Source organism: Phocoena phocoena, chromosome 1 (assembly GCF_963924675.1).
Source record: "Phocoena phocoena chromosome 1, mPhoPho1.1, whole genome shotgun sequence".
In the NCBI taxonomy this organism is placed as follows: Eukaryota; Metazoa; Chordata; class Mammalia; order Artiodactyla; family Phocoenidae; genus Phocoena; species Phocoena phocoena.
In genome coordinates, this window is record NC_089219.1 from 153,394,058 (window position 1) to 153,421,403 (window position 27,346).

General features: G+C 37.4%; 1 protein-coding gene across 2 annotated transcripts; it reads right to left on the reverse strand.

The window, feature by feature from the left end:
- Positions 1–703: 703 nt before the first annotated feature.
- On the reverse strand, positions 704–27,161 carry ZC3H11A (zinc finger CCCH-type containing 11A). 2 transcript variants are annotated; one of them, XM_065881020.1, is made up of 16 exons: positions 27,108–27,161; positions 25,908–26,027; positions 19,208–19,331; positions 17,137–17,340; positions 16,898–17,014; positions 16,507–16,587; positions 15,151–15,261; positions 14,280–14,342; positions 12,821–12,919; positions 10,696–10,764; positions 4,424–4,927; positions 3,835–3,914; positions 2,613–2,937; positions 1,828–1,994; positions 1,403–1,470; positions 704–989 (listed from the first exon to the last, which is right to left on the reverse strand). In XM_065881020.1, the coding sequence occupies exons 1-16, from the start codon at positions 27,159–27,161 to the stop codon at positions 731–733; spliced, it is 2,445 nt and encodes an 814-aa protein (XP_065737092.1). In that variant the 3' UTR covers positions 704–730. The 2 variants fall into 2 exon arrangements, with proteins under 2 accessions (XP_065737092.1, XP_065737083.1); XM_065881011.1 differs by having other exon boundaries at positions 2,607–2,937.
- Between the last annotated feature and the right edge of the window lie 185 nt (positions 27,162–27,346).

Below are 27,346 nucleotides of genomic sequence, written 5' to 3' on the forward strand. Positions count from 1 at the left end.
TCCAAGGAATCCCAGAAATAGAAAATTAGTTTCAGAGGACCCCTGAGGCACTTTAAAGCCTTAAAAAATTACAGTAATAATAAATCAGCTATTGCTCTTCAGAGGCTTACAGAGCAGAAGCAGCATGAAAATCACATCCAAAAAGTTATGTCCAGATTACAGGTTTCCTGAGCTGCTCAGCTGTCTCTAGAAGCTTAGTTGAATTTTCCAAATACCTTTAAAAAGACGTACAATTTAACACAGACTGAGTGGATTTTTTTGTTTAGTGGTGGCATGAAATTTGGTCCTTAATGGTAGCAGCTGTCTTCATCCTTTTCAAACTCAGGTAACAGTAGGTACATTAGGATAATACATAAAAGAAATAATACAACAAAGGGGAAAAAAGCCAAAACTGACAAACACCTCAAGGAGTCACTAAGTTTTCTTGTACCCTTTCACTTAGGTCTCCCGCTCAGTCTTTTTGTGGAGAGAGGGGTAAGACAGAACTTTTTTCTCAAAGATGCTAAACAATGGCATCAAATGGACAAAACGACTACCAAGGGACTTTAAAAATCTGACCCCAAGGAATCCAGAACACACATGGATAATTCAGAGGTATATTTCTTATTTGGGGAAAATTCTAGACTAAAGAAATGATCATTTTGGATAAATGTTATAATAGATGAAACTAAGTCCAGTTTTTGGTGAGTCTTTTTTTTGTGTTTTTGTTTTAAATGTTCTACTACAACCTTCAGCTATCAATCATTTCTGATAACTCAAGCAGAAGGTCATCTTCATCCTTCCCAGGATCCAGGTCAATCTCAGCTTCTAATTTGCCTCCTGAAATCTCCCATATTAATTTCTCAAAATCATCCTCCATAGACAGTAGCGGCTTTCCTGTTGAGGCAGAGCTGAGTCGGCGAGTTTTTGTGGCCACCTGGGATGAGGAAGGGCCAGATACTTCTGGTGGGGAAGGATCTGAAGAGGACTGGGTTGGAGGCAGCACAAAACTGTAAGAAAAAAACCCCAAAGGATTATTAGATAATTGCCCTTCATCAATGGTTGGCTGGACCACCCAGTCTCGGGTACACAAAGAATTTTAGCAAAGAGTTGTTTCTGAAGACACACATAAACAAAGAATTGTTTCACTGATTTGGGATAAAGGCATTTTCATCCTTTAAAGGAGAATCCAGACAGGTGTTTAAAAACTGTTTTCAATAATACAGGCAAAATATAAACAGCACCAAAAGAGAACAGCAACCTTGAATATCATGTTTTCCTGCAATTAATATGAAGTTTAGAAGATTTATTTAGATGTGGCTAAACTGTAAAATTTTCAAATTATTTAGCAGTGTTATTCTCTAGAGAGCATGAACAATAATAGCGGCCTAAACTTTGGTTAAAAAGAATCGCAAGGTATTACCTGTCTCTAGGTTTTTCTGTCTCAGGCACAGTGACTGATTTGTCTTCAGAGAGAAGTGGGACAACAGCCTACAAAAGTGAGAGTAAGGTAATTCAGTGGGAGAGTCAGGCTTTTAAATTTGAGCAGATTCATTTTCTCTGCTGCCTTCTTAGAACCATTCTTTAAGCCTGGGAATCCAAGAATAAATCCAAAGACTGAGGGTACAAATAAGCAAAATATCTTAATTAGGTTAAAAAAAAAAATTCACCCTGCCACTGCAAATGTTTAAACTGTAAACATAACATACAGTAACAACCTAAACAACTAAAATGCTTAGGAATTGACAAACTATTACACATAATACAGAGAGAGCTAACAGAGAATTCATCTTGCCCACTTTCCTACCACACAGACTAAAGCACCACTGAGGTGGATTTCCTTCTTACCACAGCTGCTTTTTTGGCTGGGCTTTTCTGCAGGACACTGCTGGAGGTGAGTGGTTTCACAGATGCAATGACAGCAGAGTGGGCCTCCACTGCCCTGCGTTTTTGGGCCACTTTGTGTGATGAGACAACTTTAGCCACAGATGGCTTCACATTCATTTTAGGTTTAGCTACAAGACAGAACACATCTGATTAAAAGCTAGAATAATCCCCTTTTTACATGGAGAATAACTCAGAATATCAAAATTCCTTCTCAGCAATTTAGAAACAGCACAAATAAGTAAAAAAACAAACCAACCAACTAACCAAAAAAGAAAACTAGACTGAAAATGATCCACCAGCAATCTGCACTACACTTGGTCATAATATATACACACATACGTGTATATATATACACATGTATCTACATACGTGTGTGTGCATGTACATATATGTATACACACACTCTCCCCTCTCCCCGCCCCCCCCAAACAATTCCTTTCAGTGCCTCTTGAATTTGCTACTGCTCTTTGCTTCCCTGGTGTTTTTCTCCTTCAAAACCAGAGGGAAAAGGCACCATGGAAAGTTTTAGACAAAGCCTTATAAACAGCAATTTTAAATTGTGAAAAAGGAACTCATCTAGTCTTTCTGTCTTTTTAAATAGAATCTTCAGAAATATTACTACCCATCTGTGTGACCAGTATACAAAGGCAAATGAAATTCAACCCAATTATTGCCAGGCAGTCACTGAAACTTGGTAATTTTGAAATTCTAAAGCAAAATGCACTAGAAAAAACATTCACCTTTACCCCTTTTTTCCAAGGTCTGTGTTGCACCTTTCACATTCAGTTTTGAGTGCCCAATCCCTGAGGTTTCCACCTCTGTCTTCTGGGATATCTTTGAATGAGGCCGTTTAGTCAGGAGCCGTGTGATGTCTGGCGTGGTAGCGAGCACTGGTTTCTCTGCTAACTGGGTGTTGCAAGTGTCTAAATCTCCCCGAAGGAGTGTCAAAACTGATTTTTCCTTCTGTGAGGTTCCCTTCTCCGACAGTTTCTGCACATGCTTTTCTCTCACTGTCTCACATCTCTTGACTTGAATTTTAGTGATGTCAACTGCTGTGGTCTCATCTGAAGTCTATGGATAAATTTAAACGACAGAATTAAAATCTAGTACCTCCAACAACCTGTATGATGATAATTATTGTTTATAAGTTACCAAGCTAACATCTAAGTCGAGCAAAGTTTCACATGATCTAGAACACAAGAGCTTTTGCCTTTTATATGATATTAAATAGAAAGATCAAGATAAAAGATTAAAGATGTGTGGAACAATAAAAACCGAAATTCTATAAGCTAGACTATCATGACCGTAAGTCTAACACAAATGGTTCCTAGTCAGACACTTGCACAAAAATGTATGTACAAAGACGTTCATTATCTTAACTGGGTAAAACAAAATCCAGTCCAGAAACAGACTATATTTGTGTAATAGAACACTACGTGGCCGGTAAAAGCAATTGTCTTGAAGAATTATTAATATGGTAAAGTCAAAGCAGGCTGCAAAATGATACACTGTAGAGTTCTCACCTATGTTCTAAATATGAGTTAAACATTAAACAAGTTCACGTACATACATATACAAAGAAAAGGCCTGAAAGAAATGCATCAAAAAAACTAAGGGTGGTGACATCTGGAATGTGGAATTATAGGGTTCCTCATTCTTTTTAAAAAATAAAAATTCCTGAGTTTTATAAATGAGTAGCATTACTCTCAAAGGCAAGGGAAAACTTAGTTTAAAAAATATGAATGGCCAATTAAAAACAACTTTAAAAGGGCAGAAAACACCGATATACACAGAAGTACAGAAAACTCTCATAGAAAATTATAAGCATAGTGAAAGACTGTTTACCTGGATATATCAGTGAAGTGTTAAATAGAAAACTTATAAACTAAAACTAAAAAGCACATATACCATTCATCTAGCCTTTGCTTGCCATGGACAAAATTATAAAATGATTCTAAACAAACTCACCTCTTTAGCCTCTGTTCTAGTAACACTGCTCTGAGAAGCAACAACACTTTCTTCTTTAAGTTTCCTCTCTTCTTTTATACCTAGATTCACATTAAACACATCACTAGTAATTTTATTCGTGCTGCAACCTTGTAACAGATGAAGTTAAACAAAACTTTTCTTAATAAAAGTAATGATAAGATAGGACAAATAAAAATTGTGGACAAAATCTATTTAGTCCTCAAACAGATTCAAAATGCACATTAAAATATCAAGGTCTATATACAGTTGTTGTAAAGAAAGAGCTTTAACAACTTTTTTGGGGGGTGGGGTGGGGGTGGGTGCTGGCACGCCTCACAGCTTGTGGGATCTTAGTTCCCCAACCAGGGATCGAATCCATACCCCCTGCAGTGGAAGCACAGATTCCTAACCACTGGACTGCCAGCTTAACTTCTTTCAGTGCCCAGCTTAACTTCTTTTAATCCAGTGGTTTTCAAAGTTATCTGAGTAAAGAAAAGTTCTCACAGAATTCCTATGAATATCCTGTAGAATACTGCCCTTTGAAATATTATCTGGGGAAGTGGTACTACAGACCAAGTTCTTTTGTTACCTGTTCTTTTAGTGATCTGGAGAAGCCGTCTTGCCCCCAGGGTGGCCTCAGGCTGAGGCTGGGAGCTGGTTCTGCTCTCAGAACTCTGCTGCACCCTCAGAGCCTTCTCCAGTTTAATTTCCTCCAGCGTCTTGATATGCACTTCCTGCATAGACTTCGCTCTACCTGCAGGTTCCTCTGACTGTCCTCTGCTGACTACTACAGGTGGCAAAACCACTGTTTTTTTAATTTCATTATCAGTCTTTAGCTTGATGCAGGTTACGTCCTTTTTGCTTTTTTGTCTCTCTGCTTCCTGCTGCCGGTGTTTCTTTTCAGCCAAGACCTCAGAGAACGTTTTGATGCGGACAGTGGAGGAGGTTCTTGTTCCTGTTGTAGAATCATCAACTTTTGAAGGTCCTTCTGTCTTGAGTTTAGTGTGCAATTCTCCACGTTTTTGACTGGCTCTTTCGAGAAGAATTTCTTCTAATGTCTTCACGTGGATCTCAGCAACTTTAGTAATTCTCTCTGCTTTCATGGGGGAAAAACAAATCACTGTACTTGGATTTCATCTCCTAATGACTTATGATCTCTCTATTCTTGGATCAGGACAGAGTCCAATAGAGTGGTATCACTTAGGCAAGCAATTAAAATGGTCAAAAGCACATTAGTTTCAATCTCAATTTTAGATAGTGGCCCTGAAGGAAAACTCTTAGGAGGCAAAAATTAGTGATTTGGATTGCTATTCAGAAGCTTATTCTTGAGGATCCTGAAAGCCAGTTACTACTTAGAGAAGCTTGTCATTATAAATCTTACCAATAAAAATAAATTCTTCCATTCGTGCACAGATATAAACACATGCTAGACACTATGCTAGAAATATAATGGCAAGCAAAATGCAAACTCTGCCCACATGTACTGATAGTTCGCAGTCTAACGGACCAATAGTTAAACAACAACAAAGTATGGTAATGATAACAGCTTTGATAAAGGAGGTAAAGTTGACCCTTAAACAATGTAGGGGTTAGGATGGAGTACTGGGGCACCAACCCCTACGCAGTTGAAACCCCACATATGTGACTTTACAACTGGGCTCCGTATCCATGGTTCTGCATCTGCAGATTCAACCAACCCACCATGGAACGTGTAGTACTGTAGTACATACTTATTGAAAACAAATCCACGTATAAGTGGACCCACACAGCTCAAACCCATGTTGTTCAAGGGTCAATTGTATAATGCTATGTAGGAGCATACAGCAAGAACACCAACCTTTTTCTACAGATTGGTTAAGGGAAGCTTTTCAGAGTAATATTTAAGTGACATTGAAAGGACGAAAAGGAAGTAGAACATGTGACAAGACAGAAGTAAAATGAGAAAGGCCCAGAGACTGGCATGCCACTGAAGAGCTATTTTTAATAATACATTAATCATTTCATATTTGTTTAAACTAAAGAGAAAATTTCACACTTGGCACATATGCCTGTCCTCATTACTGAAGGGTCTAAAGAAAGAAATAATGAAGCGATGTGAGAAAAATAAGAACAATTTGGAGATTATACACAGACATATTTAATCATCAACACCTTTTTTTTTTTTTTTTACCAACACCTTTTAAAGAAAGATCAAAACAAAAAATATCCTTTTACAACCTTAAACATATCACTTCTGTCTCACCTTCTGAATCTTTGAATATGCTGTCCCTTCTATATGGAATATTCCCTACTGGTCTCATTTCTCCTGCTGCTTAGTTAGTTTAAAGTGAGATCAGCTTAGAACCTGACACCCTCCCTCCAGCAGTCTAGTTTGTTTCTCTGATCACAGCACTGATCACACAGTACGGGGTAACTCCTTGTAATTCCAATCATACTGGATACTTCATGAGAACAGTGACTACGTCTAATTATTTTAGTACAGTACCTGTTACAGAGGAAGTACTCACTAATTTTCTTAGGTTTTTTAAATAAAAATTCTTCCATTTCAAGATAGTAGTCTGATCTCAAAACCACTTTAAGAAAGTATGTGAATGGTCAGTGGTTAAGAATCCGCCTGCCAATGCAGGAGACACGAGTTCAATCCCTGGTCCAGGAAGATCCCACATGCCACGGAGCAACTAAGCTGGTGCACCACAATTACTGACCTTGTGCTCTAGAGCCCGTGAGCCACAACTACTTAGCCCTCGTGCCACAACTACTGAAGCCCACGTGCCTAGAGCCCACGCTCCACAGCAAGAGAAGCCACCACAACGAGAAGCCCGCACAACACAACGAAGAGTAGCCCCCACTCGTCGCAAACTAGAGAAAGCCCGCGTGCAGCAACGGAGATCCAATGCAGCCAAAAATAAATAAATAATACATGTATTAAAAAAAAAAAAGAATGTGAATGGTGACACAGAGACCCTGTTTCCCTACACTACAAAATTTCATCAAAACAACAGAGAAGACATTAAAAGAATAAATCCACAATAGCAATGGAAAACAAGGATGCTACTGGCAGAACATAAACCTTGAGGAACTTGAGACAGAAAGATGTCTGAAATTACAGAAACAGAAAAAGAATAGATAAAACCATAGGAGTGAAATCTGTTCTTCAAAAAACAGGCAAAGAAAACTGCCAAACCACTATGAAAATTAACAGTGGTAGAAATTAAGGATGGTTTACAACAGAACAGCTGGATCAATCAAGACCTTCTCCTGAGAACTGCTCCCTAAAAAGAGGAGAATCTGTCAGGGAAGGGAGCACACTATGAGGATGCTGGGGCTGAAAAGAAGTAGAGCATGAAAATTGCAGGCTTTCACAAATGCCAAGCAGAAAAACGAGAGGTGAGGGAGAAAAGTAAAAAGCAAAGCTAGAAAATGAAATTAGTTGCACTCTGAAAGTAAAGAAAGGCTTTCTTACCATGGCAATCATATGAGCCCTCAGCCTTGCAGCCTACAACCAACACAGGCTGCCATTTAGTGCACCCTCTCTACTTAGGCAAACAGATCTCCCAGCCAGGAGAGAGGACCACTTGGGAAAAAGACCTTTAGAATCACAGGCCCAGTGATTCTAGGTTGTAAGAAACCTAGGCCCAGTACTTACAACTATGAAAAAGCAACATTAAAAATGAACCAAAATGAAGAGAAGCAATGAGGAAGACAAAATAACATACAAACCCATTAAAAAAAAAAGATTCAAATTAGAAACCCCAATCAATGAAACAGAATAAAGAGCCCAGAAATAAACCCACATGCCTACGGTCAATTAATCTTAGACAAAGGAAGCAAGAATATACAATGGAGAAAACACAGTCTCTTCAGCAAGTGGTGGTGGGAAAGCTGGATAGCAGCATGTAAATCAATGAAGTTAGAACACACCCTCTCACCACCATGTACAAAAATAAACTCAAAATGGCTTAAAGACTTAAATATAAGACATGACACCATAAAACTTAGAAGAGAACATAGGCAAAACATTCTCTGACATAAATCGTACCAATGTTTTCTTAATTCAGTCTCCCAAGGCAACAGAAATTAAAGCAAACAAAACCAAAACAACCAAATGGGACCTAATCAAACTTCCAAGCTTTCGTACAGCAAAGGAAACCATAAACAAAACGAAAAGACAACCTACAGACAGGGAGAAAAATATCTGCCAATGATGCGACCAACAAGGGCTTAATTTCCAAAATATATAGACAGCTCATACAACTCAACAATCAATTAAAAAAAAAAACCCTATTGAAAAATGGGCAGAAAACCTAAATAGACATTTTTCCAAAGACATACAGATGGCCAACAGGCACATGAAAAGATGCTCAACATCACTAGTTATTAGAGAAATGCAAATCAAAACTACAATGAGGCACACTGGTCAGAATGGCCATCATCAAAAAGCCTACAAACAACAAACGCTGGAGAGGGTGTGGAGAAAAAGGAACTCTCCTACACTTCTGGTGGGAATGTAAACTGGTGTAGCACTATGGAAAACAGTATGGAGGTTCCTCAAAAAACTAAAAATAGAATTTCTATATGATCGTGCAATCCCACTCCTGGGCGTATATCCAGAGAAAATATAATTTGAAAAAATACATGCACCCCGATATTCACTGCAGCACTACTTACAATAGCCAAGACATGGAAGCAACCTAAATGTCCACTGACAGATGAATGGGTAAAGAAGATGTGGTACATATATACAACGGAATACTACTCAGCCATAAAAAAGAATGAAATAAATGCCATTTCCAGCAACATGGATGGAATGAGAGATTATCATACTAAGTGAAGTAAGCAGAAAGAGAAAGACAAATACCATATACTGTCACTTACATGTGGAATCTAAAATATGACACAAATGAACTTATCTATGAAACAGAAATAGACTCACAGACATAGAGAATAGACTTGTGGTTGACAAGGGCGGGGGTTGGAGGAGGGATGGATTAGAAGTTTGGGATTAGGAGATGCAAACTATTACATATAGAATGTATAAACAACAAAGTCCTACTTATATAGCACAGGGAACTATATTCACTATCCTGTGATAAACCATAATGGAAAAAATATGAAAAAGAACGTGTATATATGTATAAATGAATCACTCTGCTATACAGCAGAAATTAATGTAACATTGTAAACCAACTATATACTTCAACAAAATAAATTTTTAAAAATAAAAAATAAATTACTTTTTAAAAAAGAAAGAAGCCCCAGAACTGCCTGACATCAGGCTGTACAAAAGGAGAAATCAGAGAACTAAAAAAAGTTCTTGGAAAATAAAAAGCCAAGTGACAAAATAAATCCAACCTAATTAAAAAAAAAAAAAAAAAGACAAGGCTAGTAGAATATCAGCCATCTAGAACAGGGTCAGCAAACTATATAGTCCATGGGCCAAATATGGCCATGGTCTAAATTTTATAAATAAAGCTTTACTGGAACACAGCCACACTCATTCATTTACATACTGCAAATGGCTGCTTTCACACTACAGTGGCAGAGTTGAGTAGCTGCAACAAGAGATTGTGAACCTCAAAGTCTAAAACATTTACCAGCTGATCCTTCATAGAAAAAGTGTGTCAATTCCTAATCTAGAAAATATAACCAAGCAAAAGTCATAGAAAGTGAGGCAAAAAAAACAAAGGAATGGAAAGTATGAAGGCAAGGGTAAGATACATGGAGCATATGTCCAAAAGTTCCAACATCTAATAACAATTCCATAAAGAGAAAACAAAAAGAAGGGTGGGGAGGACATACTCAAAGAAATCAGAGGATTATTTTCTACAACTAAAAAAGTTAGTTAAGTCCTTAGATTCAAAGGACCCACTAAACACTGAGCATAATGAACAAAAAGACCCATGTTTAGATCTATCATAGTGAAGTCCCAGCCTAGTAGGAAGAAATAAGAGGAAATCCTCAAAGTTTCTGAAGAGTTAAATTCAGGTTGTTTACAAAAGAATGTTTGACATCAGATTCCCTTTTTATGATACTTATCCTTATCTAAAGATAAGGATAGGATGAAAAAGGAAAAGCACATGCTAACACTATTCATACATATAGATATAAAAATTTAAATGCATTACTGAATCCAGCAATAAAATATTTTAATAAAAAAGCTGGATGGCTCAATACACAAAATGTTCATTTTATTATTCTTTAAAATTGTACACAGGTATATACACTTAGGTAGTTATATCTCACAATTTTAAAAGTCTAAAAATTAGAGTACAGGAGGAATATGATGAAGAAAATTAAAATTACTTAAAAGTTCAACACCCAGATAAAACCAATGTTAATATTTCGGTGTATCTTTTTTTCTAGGCATATATTTTTATAAAACTGGAAATCATCTCACATGTGGACATTTTCCCTAAGAAATATGTTTCTATAATAAGAAAATAAACTTCATTCCCCACCGCCCCCCAATAAAAAGATTCATATGTTGCCCTAAGACAAAAGCACTTGTGTATACTTTCATAATCTTTCTTCGTTCAATACAAGGAGATAAGTTTCCCATATCATTATTGTTCAGAACATGACTTTTCATGACAGCAATTATTTTAGTACATAACTATCTTAATTCACTTTTGTTAGATATTTCTAATTTCTGGTTATTAATGCTATCATAAACAATCATTTTGCCACCTTTAACTACAAAAAGAAAACTCATTCCAGTGAGAAAACTATTACTTAAAAAGCAAACCCACAAAAAACAGAAAACGTAAGCCCCAACATAACTCAAAAGGTAAACTGGAGAAAAACCAAAGATTCTAACAGCAAGGAAAAAAATATCAGGAGCTGGCATTAGAGTTTACCTACCTGCTGCCTCCTCATTGTTTAGAGCAGCTGACATGCCTAATCGCTCCTTCAGAGACTTGGAAACTTGAACTGTTTAAAAAAAAAAAAAAAAAAAAAAAAGTTGGGGACTTCCCTGGTGGTGCAGTGGTTAAGAATCTGCCTGCCAATGCAGGAGACACGGGTTCAAGCCCTGCTCCGGGAAGATCCCACATGCTGCAGAGCAACTAAGCCCGTGTGCCACAACTACAGAGCCTGTGCTCTAGAGCCCATGAGCTACAACTACTGCAGACCATGCACCTAGAGCCCACAGCAATCAATCAATCAATCAACGAACACTGTCAAAAAAAAAAAAGTTGAACAGAGACTTTTTATAGGTCAAAAATCTTTTTCAAAGGTCACGAATTAGGCTTATACTTGTTTTCTAATGAAAGTGCTTTTCAAAAATCTATTCAGGTCTTACAACTTCTTCTTCACAGTACAGACAGATCTATACAAATAATGGATTCTCTAGAGCACCTTGGAAAGCACAAAGAAAAAGTCCTCTCTTTTACATCTGAAAAGCAAAAATTACTGAATTTAAGGAAATAATTTTGTTACTGTGCAACATTCTAAAATCTTAACATTCTAAAATCTTATTGGCATCAAAAGGTTTTTCCCCCCTAGATCCTTCTGAAATATGCTCTTTAGTTATGAGAGTCTTCAATACGATTGATAGGCAAAAGGGAAGGAAATTTGACTGCAAAGAAAAAAAGTAACTTCTGTTTACAGCTTTCAGAATATAAGAAAGCCCCAAACAAGAAAGTCTACTCGTCAAAGCCTCTTGGGCTAGGGGAGAAGTGGAAAGAAGTGTCTTATCTTCGGCAGAAGTTAAAACTAAACACAAGAAGGAAAAAACATTTTTTTTTTAAAGTAATTAACACCACTGCTTCACTGCAAGTGAGACAAGGGGAAAAAAATCCAACCCTTTACTTCCTTCTATAAATAAAACTTCAACTATAAAATCATTCTAACTTCCAAATATCTCTCAAATCAGTCTGCATCTCTTCATACCAACTTCCAGAACACTAAATCTATGACACTAACTCCTCCTGCCTGGATTATTTTAACAGCCTGCTAACTCATTCCTGCACAGCACTCTTATCCCCTTTCTCTGTATTTTAGATGATGGCTCCAAAATGCCAATATGAGGATCCCTGATCCTTGTTTATAACCTTCCCATTGTTTGCCACTATCTTAGGATAAGCCCAAACTCTCTAATATGGCTTAAAAGGTTCTATTATCAGTAGTCCCCAAACTTTTTGGCACCAGGGACCGGTTTCGTGGAAGACAATTTTTCCACGGACCCAAGGTGGGGAGGGGGTGGTTTTGGGATGATTCAAGCGTATTACGTTTATTGTGCATTTATTTCTATTATTATTACATTGTAACATATAATTAATTATACAACTCACCATAATGCTGACAGGAGGCAGAGCTCAGGGGGTAATGCGAGCTATGGTGAGTGGCTGTAAATACAGATGAAGCTTCGCTTGCTCACCTGCTGCTCACCTCCTGCTGTGCGGCCCAGTTCCCAACAGGCCACAGACAGCTACCTGTCCGTGACCCGGGGGTTGGGGATTACTGCTCTATATGACCAATCCCTTCTTCCTCTCCAGTTACCATGCTCTTCATTCCAATTCTGATTCAGTCACAGTGAGCCCCTTGAGCTCTGTGCCTTCTGTGTATTATACTCTCTGCCTCTGGCCCTTCAACTTTACCTGGCTAAATCATGTTTCAGGTCTAAGCTTCAATATCATTTCCTCTGGGAACCTTTCCCTGACAGATGGTGAGATTAGGTGCCCTTCCTATGTGCTCCCGTAACACTGTGTACTTTCTCTGTCACAGAATTTATCACAATATATGTAAGGATTCCTATCTGCCATTATACTACAAGCTCCTGAGGTCTGTGATGGTGTTTATTTTTATCCAATGGTGTCTACCTAGAATCCAGCAGAGTAAACATTCAAATGTTTGTTGAACGAATAATAAAACAGACACAAGAATAATCTTATTAACCTGAACAAAAAGAATGACAAACCACACCTGTTAACACTACAAGAGACAAGTGTCAAGATTACACACACAAAGTATATTAGAACAAAAGTACCTTTCTTTGGTGTTCTGTCAGTGTCAGTCTCTGGAGCTTCAACTTTCTTCCCTAGCCTTTGTGCAAGGCTATGCTTTAATGGAGGATCACCGTCGCAACCTACAAACAGAGAGAGGGAACTCAGTTTAAGATTTCAAGCCAACCTTTAGCAAGGTCAAGAAATACAGGCAGAAACAGACAATGTAGAATAACTCTGTAAGTTTTTTGCATTTATATGATGTGTTCATTCACTAGCTTCCTTATAACTCAATGTTAGAGAAGGAATAAAAATGTCCCAGAAAAAAGAGGTAAGGAAGGAGATAAAAAAATTAGAATGCACAAATTAACATTTACCAAATAACTAAAACTATAAATGGAAGATTATAAACCCTGATTAAAGCTGAAATTCAGGATTAGGAATATGTGAAAAAAAAATCTTTATGCACAAAAAAAATCTTTAACTGGCCAACCGTTGAATTCTAGGTCGATCTGTGATTAAATACAACTGGGATGACTAGGAGGACAGCAAAAGAACCATAAAATTAAAAATTTTCCAGGGACACGAAGACTCCAAAGGTCAAAGAGCCCCTTTCTTCAATTCCAGATAAGAAATCTAAGGTTATGAAAGATGCTGTATCTTACCCAAGTCACCAATTAGTGACAGAGCCAGGACTTGAACCAAGTTTCCTGACACTCCTGGTTTACTGCATTACACTGGTCAATACAAGCTGTTTAAATGTCAAAAGTTTTAAAAAACTATTCTTTGGATCACTTGACTGAAGGTAGAACTTTAGCAGGGTCCCATAAAGACTTTAAAGACCCTGCACAGAATGTACTTTTCTCTCTCCTCTTATTTGTAATTTAAATATACAACCCCAAATCACAAAGTTTATTACACATATGCTGATATTAAAATAGATTATTTCCGTTATTTTTTACCTAAATTTCTCAGGCAGTGAGAATGGTATAAAACAAAACACAAAACAGGTAAGATTTCATATTCATAAGCACATTTTAAAGGAGTATGAAGGAACCTCTGAAGTCAGATAAGATTTTCAAAATAATTATTTTGAGACAGATACACTAGGGTCAGTACACAATAATTCAGTTACATGGTAAAATACTTCCTTAAGTATAAAATAGCACTAATAAGTTCAAGGACTGAATTTATATTAACTGGACACTATGTTTTCCCTCTAAAAACTCAAATTTCATTTATCCATAGAAACAGAGATATTCTTTACTCTTTTTTAAACCGAGTACCTTCTAAAAAGTTGGCCATAATCTAATTAAAACACTATAAATTTGTATAATTTCTCACATGTCAAAAACATGAAGAGATTTTATACATGCTTTCAGCCAGAAATACAAGGGAGTTAATATCAATATTGACACGGCATTTGTATAAAGAGAATTTTGGAGGAGATATGTAATGCACAAACAAGCAGAAAACAAAGGATATGCTCAAAACTTATCTCACCTCCTGAAAATTTGTGTTTCCCCAGTCTCTCGGTTAGACTCAATCTTACCAAAGGTTCTTCTCCTAAAATGGCAAAAACAGAATTTCTCTACCATTAGCCAATTTTTCCATATTCAGTAACTACTAATGGGTACAAAGTATGCTCTGATATTAAAGTCTCTTGGAAATCAGATCTCAGTCTTAAGGAAAACTACCCACATTAAAAGGAAAAAAATCAACCTATTAAATAATAATTTAAATAACCAAATGCACAGCCCAAAGGGAAGCAATAGCACAGTCCTAACTAATAGTAGCTAAGTACACAAAGACAAGCTGTGTCTAACCAACTGATTATAAAACCCAAGCTATACTTTTGCTTGTGCACTTCCATATGTTAAATGAAATCATACTTTACTCCACTGCTAACTCTCCTATATAACGTTCCTTGATCACCCCAGCAAGAAGTGAGATCTCTTTCCTCTGATTCTTTGTTGTCTGAATGGCACATTTTAATGTATCTGCATACTACAATTACTTGTGTCATATTCCTTATCAGATTTAAGACTATTAAGGGAAAAAGACTTTTACATTTTTCTATAACTTGAAAGGTTTATTACAGTTCTTTACTTACAATGGACAGTCAATAAATTTGATGGATAAAATAAACAGTATATGTAAAAATCAAATACAATACATAATGTGAGAGCTGCATGATTAAGAATTTCATCTTTTTAAACAGTAGGGGCAAATGCACTAATTTTTCATCGTTCTATCCAATCGACATACTGAAGACTCCCTGCAAATCCACCAATATACCCAACCCAAGCATTTTGCTCTCCAAGTCATTTAAAAGTAGTAGGCTGACACCTCTTAAGACCTACCTATACCTCACCTTGTTTGTTGGACAGAGTTACTGTCCTCACCACAGTCCGGACATTCTCTTTTTCAGGACCTGGAATGGTCTGTGGTTGGAGTAAAACACTGGAAACTCCTGAAGAACCTTCTAAATATAGAGAGTCAAAAACAGTAAATAATTTATGGAAAATAAAGCTATCAGAAGTCAAGAAATTCTGTTTTTGAGACCAGGTAAATCCAACACAGACCACTGGACTACAAGTCAATCAGTTTTTCTGTCCCTGTTTGCCTACAGTGAAATGGAGTAGGGAAAGGGGAGATAATCTTATTTTTTATCTGCCTTTGGCACAATGTGAAAGTAAAATATAAAACTGTTTTGAGTGACTCAGGCACTCAATGTACTTTTATTTACTAGGAAGGCTAACATTATTCTAAAGTTAACCTCAGAAGCACATCTGCCATTAAGTGTGTCAATTCAATCTTTTCCATCTATATTCAATTATCTGCAAAACACAACTCCAAAGTTGCTACGGAACAATCCTTAGCAAGAAGGCACTTAGAACCAACCATCTGATTCTCTCTAAATGCATTTCACACTATATAATTTTTAGGGTTGGAAATATAGATCAACCAGGCTAAGGCAAGCACCAGAAGAAAATCCTAGCAGCTCTTGAGGAAGAATTCACCTACTACAAAATGAACTTTTTCCTCTTTTAAATAATAGTTTAGGGAATTCCCTGGCGGTCCAGTGGTCAGGACTCCATGCTTCCACTCCAGGGGGCATGGGTTCGATACCTGGTTGGGGAATTAAGATCCTGCAAGCCATGCAATGCGTTCAAAAAAACAAACAAACAAACAAAACAAAAACCTTATATGCTATTCTTTAGAGTTATATTTCTCAAAATAAACAAACAAGTTCTTTCAGGTTCTTCATTGTATGTGCCTAGCTCTGAACAGTTAGGGACTGAAACAGCTGCAATGGGTTAAAAAAGCAACTGTGATTTAAATAAGACTGTGTTTTACTTCAAAGAAGCCACAAAAATCAAAATCTATTTGCTCATTTTGGCTGGTGTCAAGTGTCCTTATTATCAGAAGTATCTTTTTTTTTTTTTGGCTGCATTGGGTCTTCATTGCTGCAGAAGTGTCCTTTCTGTTCTTCTGTAGCAACATTCAATCCTCCGTGTCAGGATTTCCCTGGTGGTCCACTGGTTAAGACACCACGCTCCCAATGCAGGGGGCCTGGGTTCCATCCCTGGTCAGGGAACTAGATCCCACATGCATGCCGCAACTAAGGAACCTGCCTGCCGCAACTGAGACCCGGGGGAACCAAGTCAATAAATAAATTTATTTATTTAAAAAAAAATCCTCCATGTCAAAACTCCTGATAACTCACCACCTTGCTTCTTTGATTTTTCCTTCATTTTCTTTGATTTAATTTCTTCAAGAGTTTTTATCCCAAAATTCAAACATTCACCTAGGAATGCAAATAGCAACCACATGAGGAACCAGCACCATTTCACCTCTGCAGTTTATTTGTACACAGCTGGCATTCAAATGTTTGTTCAATGAATAAGAGAAATAAGAGAAATCAAGTGTGTGTGGTGTGTGTGTGTGTGTGTGTGTGTGTGTGTGTGTGTGTGTGTGTGTGTGTGTATGGCGCAAGGAAGATGGAGGTGGTGGTAATCATGAACTAAATTTCAAGGGTATTTAAAATAGTCTGGACTCACTCAACAGTGCTGCAAGATTTATGAGCAGGAACCAGCATCAATACAGCCTCTTCTTACCTTGTTTTAAATTGACCCCAGGTTTCCGGGCAGAAGCCACTCGTAATCCATTATGAACTTCAGGAGTTGGTTGCAGGGTAGGTGTTTTGGTTTCATCACCTTCCTCAGAAAACTGATCTATATTATCAAAATTTGAGGCAAATTTCCAATTAAAAACAGGTCTAGAGCTTCAAGTCTGATTCTACTTCACTCAGCTACCCTGATCATTTACTCGCCTTGAAGAAGGAGATAGAGCTTACCATCATCGTCTTCGTCATCATCCGCAGCGTTGATTACCACTGGTGGGTGTGTAGGGCTAGGAACATTTTCTGAACTTTCGACTTTCATAATACTTCGCAGTTGAGGAGAGGGATTAGACTGGACAGATAATTTGCTCTGCTGAACTGTGAGCTGGCTAGCCTTCACTTCCTCTTCTGGTGACTCAGGCACAGTGGGCAACACAGCTAGACATACAAAGTCATTCATAAATTAAAAATAGAAGATACAGTCCCAATTCATCAAAAATCTCTGACAGAACAGTATGGAGGTTCCTTAAAAAACTAAACATGTAACTGCCATATATCTCAGCAACCCCACTACTGGGCAAATACCCTGAGAAAACCATAATTCAAAAAGAGTCATGTACCACAATGGTCATTGCAGCTCTATTTACAATAGCCAGGACATGGAAGCAATCTAAGTGTCCAACGACAGATGAATGGATAAAGAAGATGTGGCACATATATACAATACAATATTACTCAGCCATAAAAAGAAATGAAATGGAGTTATTTGTAGTGAGGTGGATGGACCTAGAGTCTGTCATACAGAATGAAGTAAGTCAGAAAGAGAAAAACAAATATCATATGCTAACACATATATATGGAATCTAAAAAAAAAATGGTTCTGATGAACCTAGGGGCAGGACAGGAATAAACACACAGACGTAAAGAATGGACTTCAGGACACGGGGAGAGGGAAGGATAAGCTGGGACGAAGTGAGAGAGTAACACTGACATATATACACTACCAAATGTAAAATAGATAGCTAGTGGGAAGCAGCTGCATAGCACAGGGAGATCAGCTTGGAGCTTTGTGACCACCTCGACGGGTGGGATAGGGAGGGTGGGAGGGAGATGCAAGAGGGAGGAGATAATGGGGATATATGTATAGCTGATTCACTTTGTTATAAAGCAGAAACTAACACACCATTGTAAAGCAATTATACTCCAATAAAGATGTTTTTTTTTAAAAAAAAAAAAATCTCCAACCACCTATCGTAAGTTTGGTGATTTTCTTTGAGCATCATGTCCTTTTAATTTATGTCTTTCAATTAAAATTTTAATCTAATTTTTAATTTCCCCATTTTCCCAATTAGGTTTTAAACTCCCAGGGAGGGAAAATGTGGCTTTCAACTAGTAACTAATCACTGCACATAAACACACTCAAAGTGGGTGCTCAAAACAGAGAATAAACAGGAAGCTAGATGCACAGTAACTATTTACAAATTCTAGACATTAAACTTTAATACTAAAATTCTAGGCTTTTTGATCAAGAAGCAGCTTTTTAAAGAGATAGCGGGCAATACTTCTGAATTATACCAGAAAGGAGTGAGCCTTTTTTCCCCTTAAATAGAGATAAAAATATATATCCATCAAATTTTAATCACATAGCAGATGTGGCTTTAAATGGCTAATCACTCCACTAGGAAATTACTTTAAAAGGACTTTAACTACTAGCTTTTGGCAGAGTGTAAGTTTCATTTTAGATTACACCCTAGAGCAGGGGCAGGGTTAGCAAGCGTTTTTCTGTAAAGAGGTATATAGTAAATATCTTAGGCCTTGTAGATCTTGTCTCAACTACTCAACTCTGAAGCAGTAGCACAAAATCTGGCCACAGAAAATACATAAACAAATGGGCAGGGCTTCATTTCAATAAGTCTTTATTTTACAAAACAGGTGGAAGACCAGACTTGCCAACACCCCTGGCCTGGAGAATCAAGTTTCTTTTGAAAATCTCTATAGATATGATAAGAAAATGGGAAATGAGGTAATAAGCTGTAGTAATCTAAACTATCTTGCCAAGAAACATTTGTGAAGCAGCATGTATTTCTGGCAACAAAGTTTTAATCGTGACTGCTATTTTATTGGCTTATGACTGTGTACAAGTCATTTAACCTTAATAAAGTTCAATTCCCTCATCTGTGAGTGGAAATAATACTGCTCTCTCACAAGACTAAAAGAAAGCAAAGTTTATAAAGTACTCTGTACATTGTGCATGTAGGTGTTCATTATACAGTAACTATTCTTTCAAAATTGAAACGAATCTCACTTTTGCTTGGAGGTAGGAAAAGGCCATCAACAAAACGTCCTCTGTTGTGATGAAAAGCACAGTTTAGTTTCTGACATCCCACTGGCTGATTTTCCCAATAACAAGGAATCTCACTGCGTTTTTTCTGTAAGAGGAAAAACACATTATTTTCAAATAAAAAATAGTGTGACCTGTATTAATTTGGTCATGTTTTCTGGACAAAGTTCATACAAGGTTAAAAAATCTGAGACATGTGAAATGATTTTGAGTATGAGGAAGAAGGGCTGCTGAAAGTAACTTATTCTAGCATGACAGAGAGATGAAAGGAACAGGGAAGTAGTCTGCTATTCTTTCCTCCTTGCCCTAATCCTTGAACTCCTAAATGTCTACATTTAATTTAGAAAAGCAGGGTAATATAGTAGGTAAGATTATGGAATCAAAGATAAGAGTCAAGAATCTCTATTATGTTACTTATTGACCATGTGATGTCAAATAATTTAATACCTTAGGCTCACTTTCCTCAGCTATAAAATGGGAGTAACAGTAGCTATTAATTAGTTTCTCATGAGAATTAAATGAAATAATGTACATGAAGCACTTAGCACACAGAAAAGACGCAATAAACTGCAGTTATTATTTGAAGCTGAGAGTTCAAGACTTGGAAAAATTCTTCCTCTTCCCATTCGTGACTTCTGAAGGTTCATGTAACACACTAGGATGGTTATCTTTCCTTCCCAAGCTACCTCGCTCTTATAAAGGGGAACAAGAAAAACAAGAATACTGGTACATCTAGAATGATTTGCTGGATAACAGGATATATGTTCAAGAGAAACACATACGTAAGTTCTAATATACACATTAGATGTATATAAAGAATATTCAAAGAACACTATTTGTAACAGCTCCAAAATGGAAACAAACCAAATGTACATCAACACTAGAAAGGATAAATACATCGTAGTATATTCATAAAATACAATGCTATCTAGTAATGAGAGGGAATAAACTTAACACCATGGGTGCAGAACGAAAGAAGCCAGGCACAGAAGAGCACATCCTGTATAATTCCGTTTATGTAAAGACCAAAACAGGCCAACTCCTCTATTGCAGAGTAGTCAAGACGGTGATTAGTTCTGGGGGTGTGGTGAGTGACAATGAAGAGATGAAGGGGGAAGACAGAGTGTTGGAAATGTTCTATTTCTTGATCAGGGTGCTGGTCTAGTAAGTACATTCACTTTGTGAAAATTCTTCAACTTGTAAGATTATGATATGTGCACATTTCTATATATACTTTAACAAATAGTTCAATAAAGAAAAAGAAAAAAAAAGATGTGATAAGCACTTCTGAAAAGCAACTAAATTCTGATTAATAACCTGCATTATGCTGGATCTCTCATAATAAGCAGCCTAAGGATTAAATTTCCAGGAAAGAACAGAAGCACTACTTCAGAAATCTTTAAATATGGAGGAAAGAAACAGAGGAACAATGACCATTACAAAAAGATCCTTAAATGTATCAAAAAGGGCCAAGATCCCAATATCTACTATATTGGGAGACTGATAATTTGATAATACACTGTGTTGGTAGGGATGTGGAAGAATCATGGAGTCCCACATACTGATAATGAAAATATAAATTAGCTCAACATCTCTGAAAGGTGATTGGGTAAAAACTATGTAAAAAATTTATGTCCTGCATTTACTGCCACATATTTTTAAAAAGTATAGCAAATAACTCTGCCTCTGAAAAAACTGGATAGTATTTATTAGTCTCCCGTTACACTTAAAAGGTAGGTATAATAGATACCATTGTTTTTTAGAATAACAACAATTATTCTGTTACTCCTTGAGGCAGAATCTAATGCCAATCTTCCTTGCTCCTGGATTTGTGTTTGCTTAAGTTTTTACTTCTTTCCTGAAAGCAATCTTCAAATTACTGGATGACTACTGTGATAGCATCCTCTCTATACAAGAGTCACATGACGTTTATTTGATCTGTTTAATACTTTTACTGAATTTTATTTGTTTCAAAATAAAAAGTAATACATAAGCAAAGAAGATGACTTGGAAAATAAAATTAATGCCTGTTAGGCCATTACCCAGTGAGAGTCACTTATTTTGGTACAGAATTCTTTTTCTTAAAAGACAAAAACCTGTAGTGTATTGATTCACACTTAAAGTTGTTCCATATAATTCTGTACATTTTCACTTAGCAACACATCCTCCATAGTAACATTCTCCTATATGATTACTCCTTTAACTTTTTTTTTTTTTTTTTTTTTTGCGGTATGCGGGCTTCTCACTGCTGTGGCCTCTCCCATCGCGGAGCAGGCTCGGCGGCCATGGCTCACGGGCCCAGCTGCTCCGCGGCATGTGGGATCCTCCACGCACCTGCGTCCCCTGCATCGGCAGGTGGACTCTCAACCACTGCGCCACCAGGGAAGCCCCTCCTTTAACTTTTTAATAGTAACATAGCACATGGTCCAAAGATATACAGTTAATGCTCACATTATTTAATTAGCAAATACTGAACCATTCTGCTCAAGGAAACAGAGTTGGGCTCCTGAAAGCTCTTGGTCACATTTTCATCAAGTGATCAATACATAATCTTGTTTGATGTGTGTCTGTGTTTAAAGATACCTTATTTAATAAATATCACTGGGGACTTCCCTGGTGGCGCATTGGTTAAGAATCCGCCTGCCAATGTAGGGGACACAGGTTCAATCCCTAGTCTGGGAAGATCCCACATGCTGCGGAGCAACTAAGCCCATGTGCCACAACTACTGAAGCCCGCATGCTCTAGAGCCCGCACACCACAACTACTGAAGCCCGCACACTCCAGGGCCTGCGTGCCACAACTACTGAGCCCATGTGCTGCAATTACTGAAGCCTGTGTGCCTAGAGCCAGTGCTCCACAACGAGAAGCCACCACAATGAGAAGCCCGCACACTGCAATGAAGAGTAGCTCCCACTCGCTGCAACTAGAGAAAGCCTGTGCACAGCAACAAAGACCCAATGCAGCCAAAAATAAATAAAATTTTAATAAATAAATATCACTGATTCATTAACACTGAACTCAAGGTCAACAGCGCTGTAACTCACACCTGAATGAAGCTTATTGAACACTCGTGTTTTCTACACAAGGCACATAAGAGCTTTCTTGCACTTAGGGACATTACATACAGCACTTCAGCACTACACTTGGGGGCCATTTAAAACAGCAAAATCACAAACAAAAAGCACAAAAATGCAAACAAACATGGCACTAAATAGATCACGAAGAGGACATCTGTACTGATTTTGGGGTTATAAATTTTAGCATATATACAAATTTGCAAATATGGAACCCATGAATAATGAAAGTTGATGCATCTAGAAAGGGGGGTATACAGTAAACCGACTCCTTACCATTCCCGTCTCCACTCTCCTATAGCCATTGTTGTTAGGTTTCTCCTTTATACTTCCAGAGATACTTAAAATGCATATACGAGTGAAAAACAAATATAAATTCTTTTCCTTATCTTTTTTTTTTTAACACAAATGGTAGTATATTACACACTTTATTCTGTCCTTTGCTTTTTCAGTGACACTATATCCTGATCTTTTCATATAAATAAGTAAGTAGTATCCCTTAAAAATTTTTTGGTAACAGCTGCCCAGCACTCCACTGTATGAATGTAATAAAATTTATTTTAAATGAAGGTTCAGTTGCTTCATACACTTTACATATTACAAATTATGTTACAATGAGTAATTCTGCATAGATCTCATTTTGCACATGAGTACAGATGAGACAAAGGTACAGGTAGTTAGTAGTTTTGAAAGATGCAGCCGAACAAGCCTCTGTGCAAAAAAGAGTTAACAGAGTAGCCTAGCCCTAAGCCTGCAGTCCTCAGATAGCCTGCTTGTAAGGCTGGTCCTTTCCCGGCATGTGGGAAATTGGCTCTTATAATGCTCCTGGTCAGTTAACTGATCACTGTGCCTGGACTGTTCATGCAAACAATATGGCTTATGCTGAACACCTGACATCCTTCTAGGAGACTGGAGTTTTGGTATGTGTTAGGTAGAGGGTGCCTATGTGACCAGCCCCAATAAAAAAATTTGGATGCTGATCTAATGGGCTTCCTTGGGCAAAAACACCCCACACATGTTGCTGCATTTTCACCACTGGGGGAAGTGTATGTTCTTTGTGACCCCTTATGGGAGGGAAAGATAATAAAAGAAACCCACACATGGATTCCTCCAGTCTCTGTGTTTTTTTCTTTTATGATCAGTGTAACCTTACTATATCACTGTAATAAATCTTAGCCATGAATAAACCATATGCCAAGTCCCACGAGTTTTTTAGAAAATCTCCAAACGCAGATGTTCTTAGAGACTGATACACCTTTCCTAGGAGTTGTGCCAGTTTACACTCTGCTCGCAATGTTACAACATGATCTTTTGAAAGTTCCAGACTATTTCTTTTTCTGAATGTATTTAGTGAATTCCCTATTTGGAAGACAGCACAGAATGTAGCTGAGAGACCATAAATCTGAAACCAGAATGGAGTAGTTATATAACCACAGGCATACAAATTGCATATTTAGTCTCTTTCTTCTTTCCCCACCCCATCTCAAACAATTCAGTCCAAAGTCATTAGGTGAAGCTGAGAGAGGTAGGCATTCATGTTGGGAGAGGGAAGGGCAAGTGCCCCAGAGCAAGGTGTTGGAGGTTGACTGAGATGAGGAAGGCATCCATGTGACAAGGTGGAACCGGCCCATAGGGTGTCAGGGTTAGTAAGGCATTTGTGTAGGAGGATGGCCTGGCACGAGGTTGGTGCCTGAGAAGGGTGAGCAAGGCTTTAATGCAGAAGGGATCCTAATGTAGGGTGAGGAGGGTATACTCATGGAGTGTCAGCCTAGAATGGGCATCAAAGATCAAGTGAGGTGAGGAAGGCAGGCTCTTCTGAGTGGGTCCTGGTACAGTCAGAGAATGAGCAGGGTGAGGAAAGCAAGCATCTCACATGGGAGGGCTGCCCAACACAGAGTATCAAAGCCCAAGGATGTGAAAAAGGCATATCCATGAGGTCCGGAGCAGGGTGAGGAAGGAGTCCTCACAGTGGAGCAAGGTGGGAGGCCTGCCCTGGTACAGGATGTCAGAATCGAAACAAGGTGAGAAAGACGTCCTGTGCAGGAGCAGCCTCATGTGACATCAGAGCCTGAGAGGAAGAGACAGGCTGTAATACACTGTCTAGTTTACGTAACTAGGGGACTGATCAAGTAAGATTAAGAACAATGGAAATCAAGTTTTGGAGAAAAGAGTTACAAGTATGAATAAGGAGAAGCCTAGACAAAACACTGTAGTGTTGGTAAACTGGAAGCATCTATGTGAACTCATGATTTTCAATACATAAAGTAATAAACAATGATATACATGTATGTATATACATTTATATATTCCTCTGTTCTGTCCACTGCATGCCTGGAAGCAGTGACACTCCAGAAGCAGTTACACTAGAAGGAACCAAGGCTCCTTGCAGAAATGGCTGATTCCACAACTGGAGGAGGAAAAGTACCAGATGAACCTGAATAATCTTGTTAGGCCACAAAGTGAAGACATGTTCAAAGAATGATGGAAACATCAAAAAGACACAAAAACCAGCTTTAAGGTCTCTTACTGGCCCAAACTGAGTCAACCTGAGGATAACAAATGATAGTAGTGACATAAAACACATTGAAAAAAAATAGGAAACAATGAGTTCACACATAAAAAGCTAGAAAAAAAACCTTGAGAACTTGATGAGGAACGGGATACTTACAAGGTCTCCAAGTTCCTCTCCAAAAAATACTTACTAAATACAAAAAGGAAAACTTTATAGTGAAGCAATCTGGTGGCTACCACTTTAATGAAGTGATCAAAGTTAACACCACCAGTAATGGGATAATTAATATTGTATGCCACCCAATGGTAAGCAATGAGAAGAATATCACCTCTGTGATATTCCTGCCAAATATACATGACCTGAATTTAGTAATGAGAAAATATCAGATAAACCCAAATTGAGGAACACTCTACAGAATAACTGTCCTCAAACTATCAAAAATGTCAGGGCCAATGAAAGGCAAGAAAAGACTAACTGTTCTAGACAGAAGGAGACTGAAGAGTTATGGCAACTATATGCAACACTTGATTCTGGACTCACTCCTACTGCAATAAAGGACATCACTAGTACAATGGCAAAACTTCAATGGGATCTGAGGATTCAATGAAAATAATACATATATGTTAATTTTCTAATTTTGATGGTTGTATCACAGTTATGGAAGACAGTATCTTTCTTGTTTGTAGGAAACACTCATGAAAGTATTTGGAAGTGATAGGAAATGTCAGTAATTTACCCCTAAATGGCTTAGAAGAAAGTTTTATAATACTGTACTTGCAAGTTCTCTCTAAGTTCAGGTTGCTTTAAAATAAACATAGAAATATAAATACCCCCCAAATATACATATATAATTTTTACACTTTGGACAGATTACCAAACTACCTTTAAGAAATATGATACCAATTCATACCATGTAACATCTAGATATTAAGTGAACATTTTAATGAGAGAAATTTCACTAGGTCATTAAAAAAATTTAACTCACATGTTATATGAAATGTTGTTTTTTACCCCCATATTTTTTATTGGCCCATCAGGACGCAAGACTACTTACTATAATACAAACTGAAAACTTACATCAATCTCCATGTGCCGAAACCTGCACACCTGTCGAAAACAGCGCCCTTCCTGCCATAATGTGCAAACAGTTTCATTTCCTAATGCAGCTTCACAGTGACGGAATGGACAACTGTCACCCTGTAAACAAAGAGAATAATACAGAAAAGAACTGTGGTACCAAACTAGATCCCAGACAAAATGTTCACTGTACATTTCTTGGTATCTAGACAAACACAAAGGAGTAAGGAGAGACAGGTAAAGTAGAAAACAACTGACATGACACGAACAATCTGAGGTCAACAAATTTTTAATTTCCTAAAACCTATTTCTTGACAGCATCCTACATCTGATCTGACAACGTGAATGACACAAGCTGAGAGATGGGGCTGAAAAAGACAAATGGGAGTACTAGGTACTCTTTAAAAATATATTTTACTATTAATCTTCAAAACCATTTCATACATCCTGACTTGTGTAACTAGTTTTTAATGGAAAATCAGAAGGTTAATAGCTTAGAATTTAAGTATAATTCCATACTTCACTATGTATTTCATACAACGTTAATATCTGAAACAAAATGCTACTGTTGTGCAACTTGCTATATAAAATCAAAGCTTTGCTCAAAACTGACAATTTTAAACACAGCACCAATATGATTTAAGAAAAATTTTTGAAAAAAAATACACATGCATAGAATTAGTCATAAAGGAACAACAGAAAACAGCAGACAGATCTAAATGGAGCTATAGAAGAATCAAGCTGAAAAACAGGAAGCTCTGACAAAGAAAAAGCAATAAAGCTGCAAAAGCTTATTTAGAAAAGTGGCTTTAGTATTCAGCAGGAAATCTGAAGCAAGAAGTCAAATTCAACCCACCCATTCATTTAACACAAAGTAAATAAAAGCAAAGTTGGCCAGCCACAGTTAAAGTGTTCCCAATTCTAAAAGCACCCTGAACAGATTAATTACAGCTAGAACACTGAATGATGATTAAATGCTATGAACCTTTTTATTTTTGGAGAATATGGAGAACATAAAATGAAGAGAAAAAAATGATGAAGAATGAATTCCCTTAGGAATGCTACCCTTTACTAAAAAACTGACAGCAGATAATAAATAGCTGAGCAAAACATATAGACGACTTGGTATATTGGGAAAATCTTATCCAATTTTATTAGGGAAATCATAGAAAGAAATGATTTAGAGATGCCAATTCTTACTTTAGTACATGTAGAATAGAAAAAAAAATAGCAGTCTTCTCCTTGATTAGGCATGCTGAGTAGATCCTCAGATGAGAAGTGGCTTCTTGAAAACAAGCCACTGCTTCCTCAAGGCGAGGACCAGCTCCAAGTCCTCTTGAAATGGGTTTAATCTTCCAAAAGACAACTCAATCACAGGAATTGTCTTTTAAACGTAATCCTAAAATGAGAAGACAATGAACGAAAGTATTTCAGGTAAA

Excerpts from the sequence above, each read along its gene's own strand:
- ZC3H11A (XM_065881011.1), bottom strand. The coding sequence starts at position 27,161 with ATGCCTAATCAAGGAGAAGACTGCTATTTTTTTTTCTATTCTACATGT. Across the intron at positions 16,588-16,897 it reads TGGGGTCAATTTAAAACAAG|GTGAATGTTTGAATTTTGGG; the intron begins GTAAGAAGAGGC and ends TTGCATTCCTAG. Across the intron at positions 990-1,402 it reads ACAGAAAAACCTAGAGACAG|TTTTGTGCTGCCTCCAACCC; the intron begins GTAATACCTTGC and ends TTTTTCTTACAG.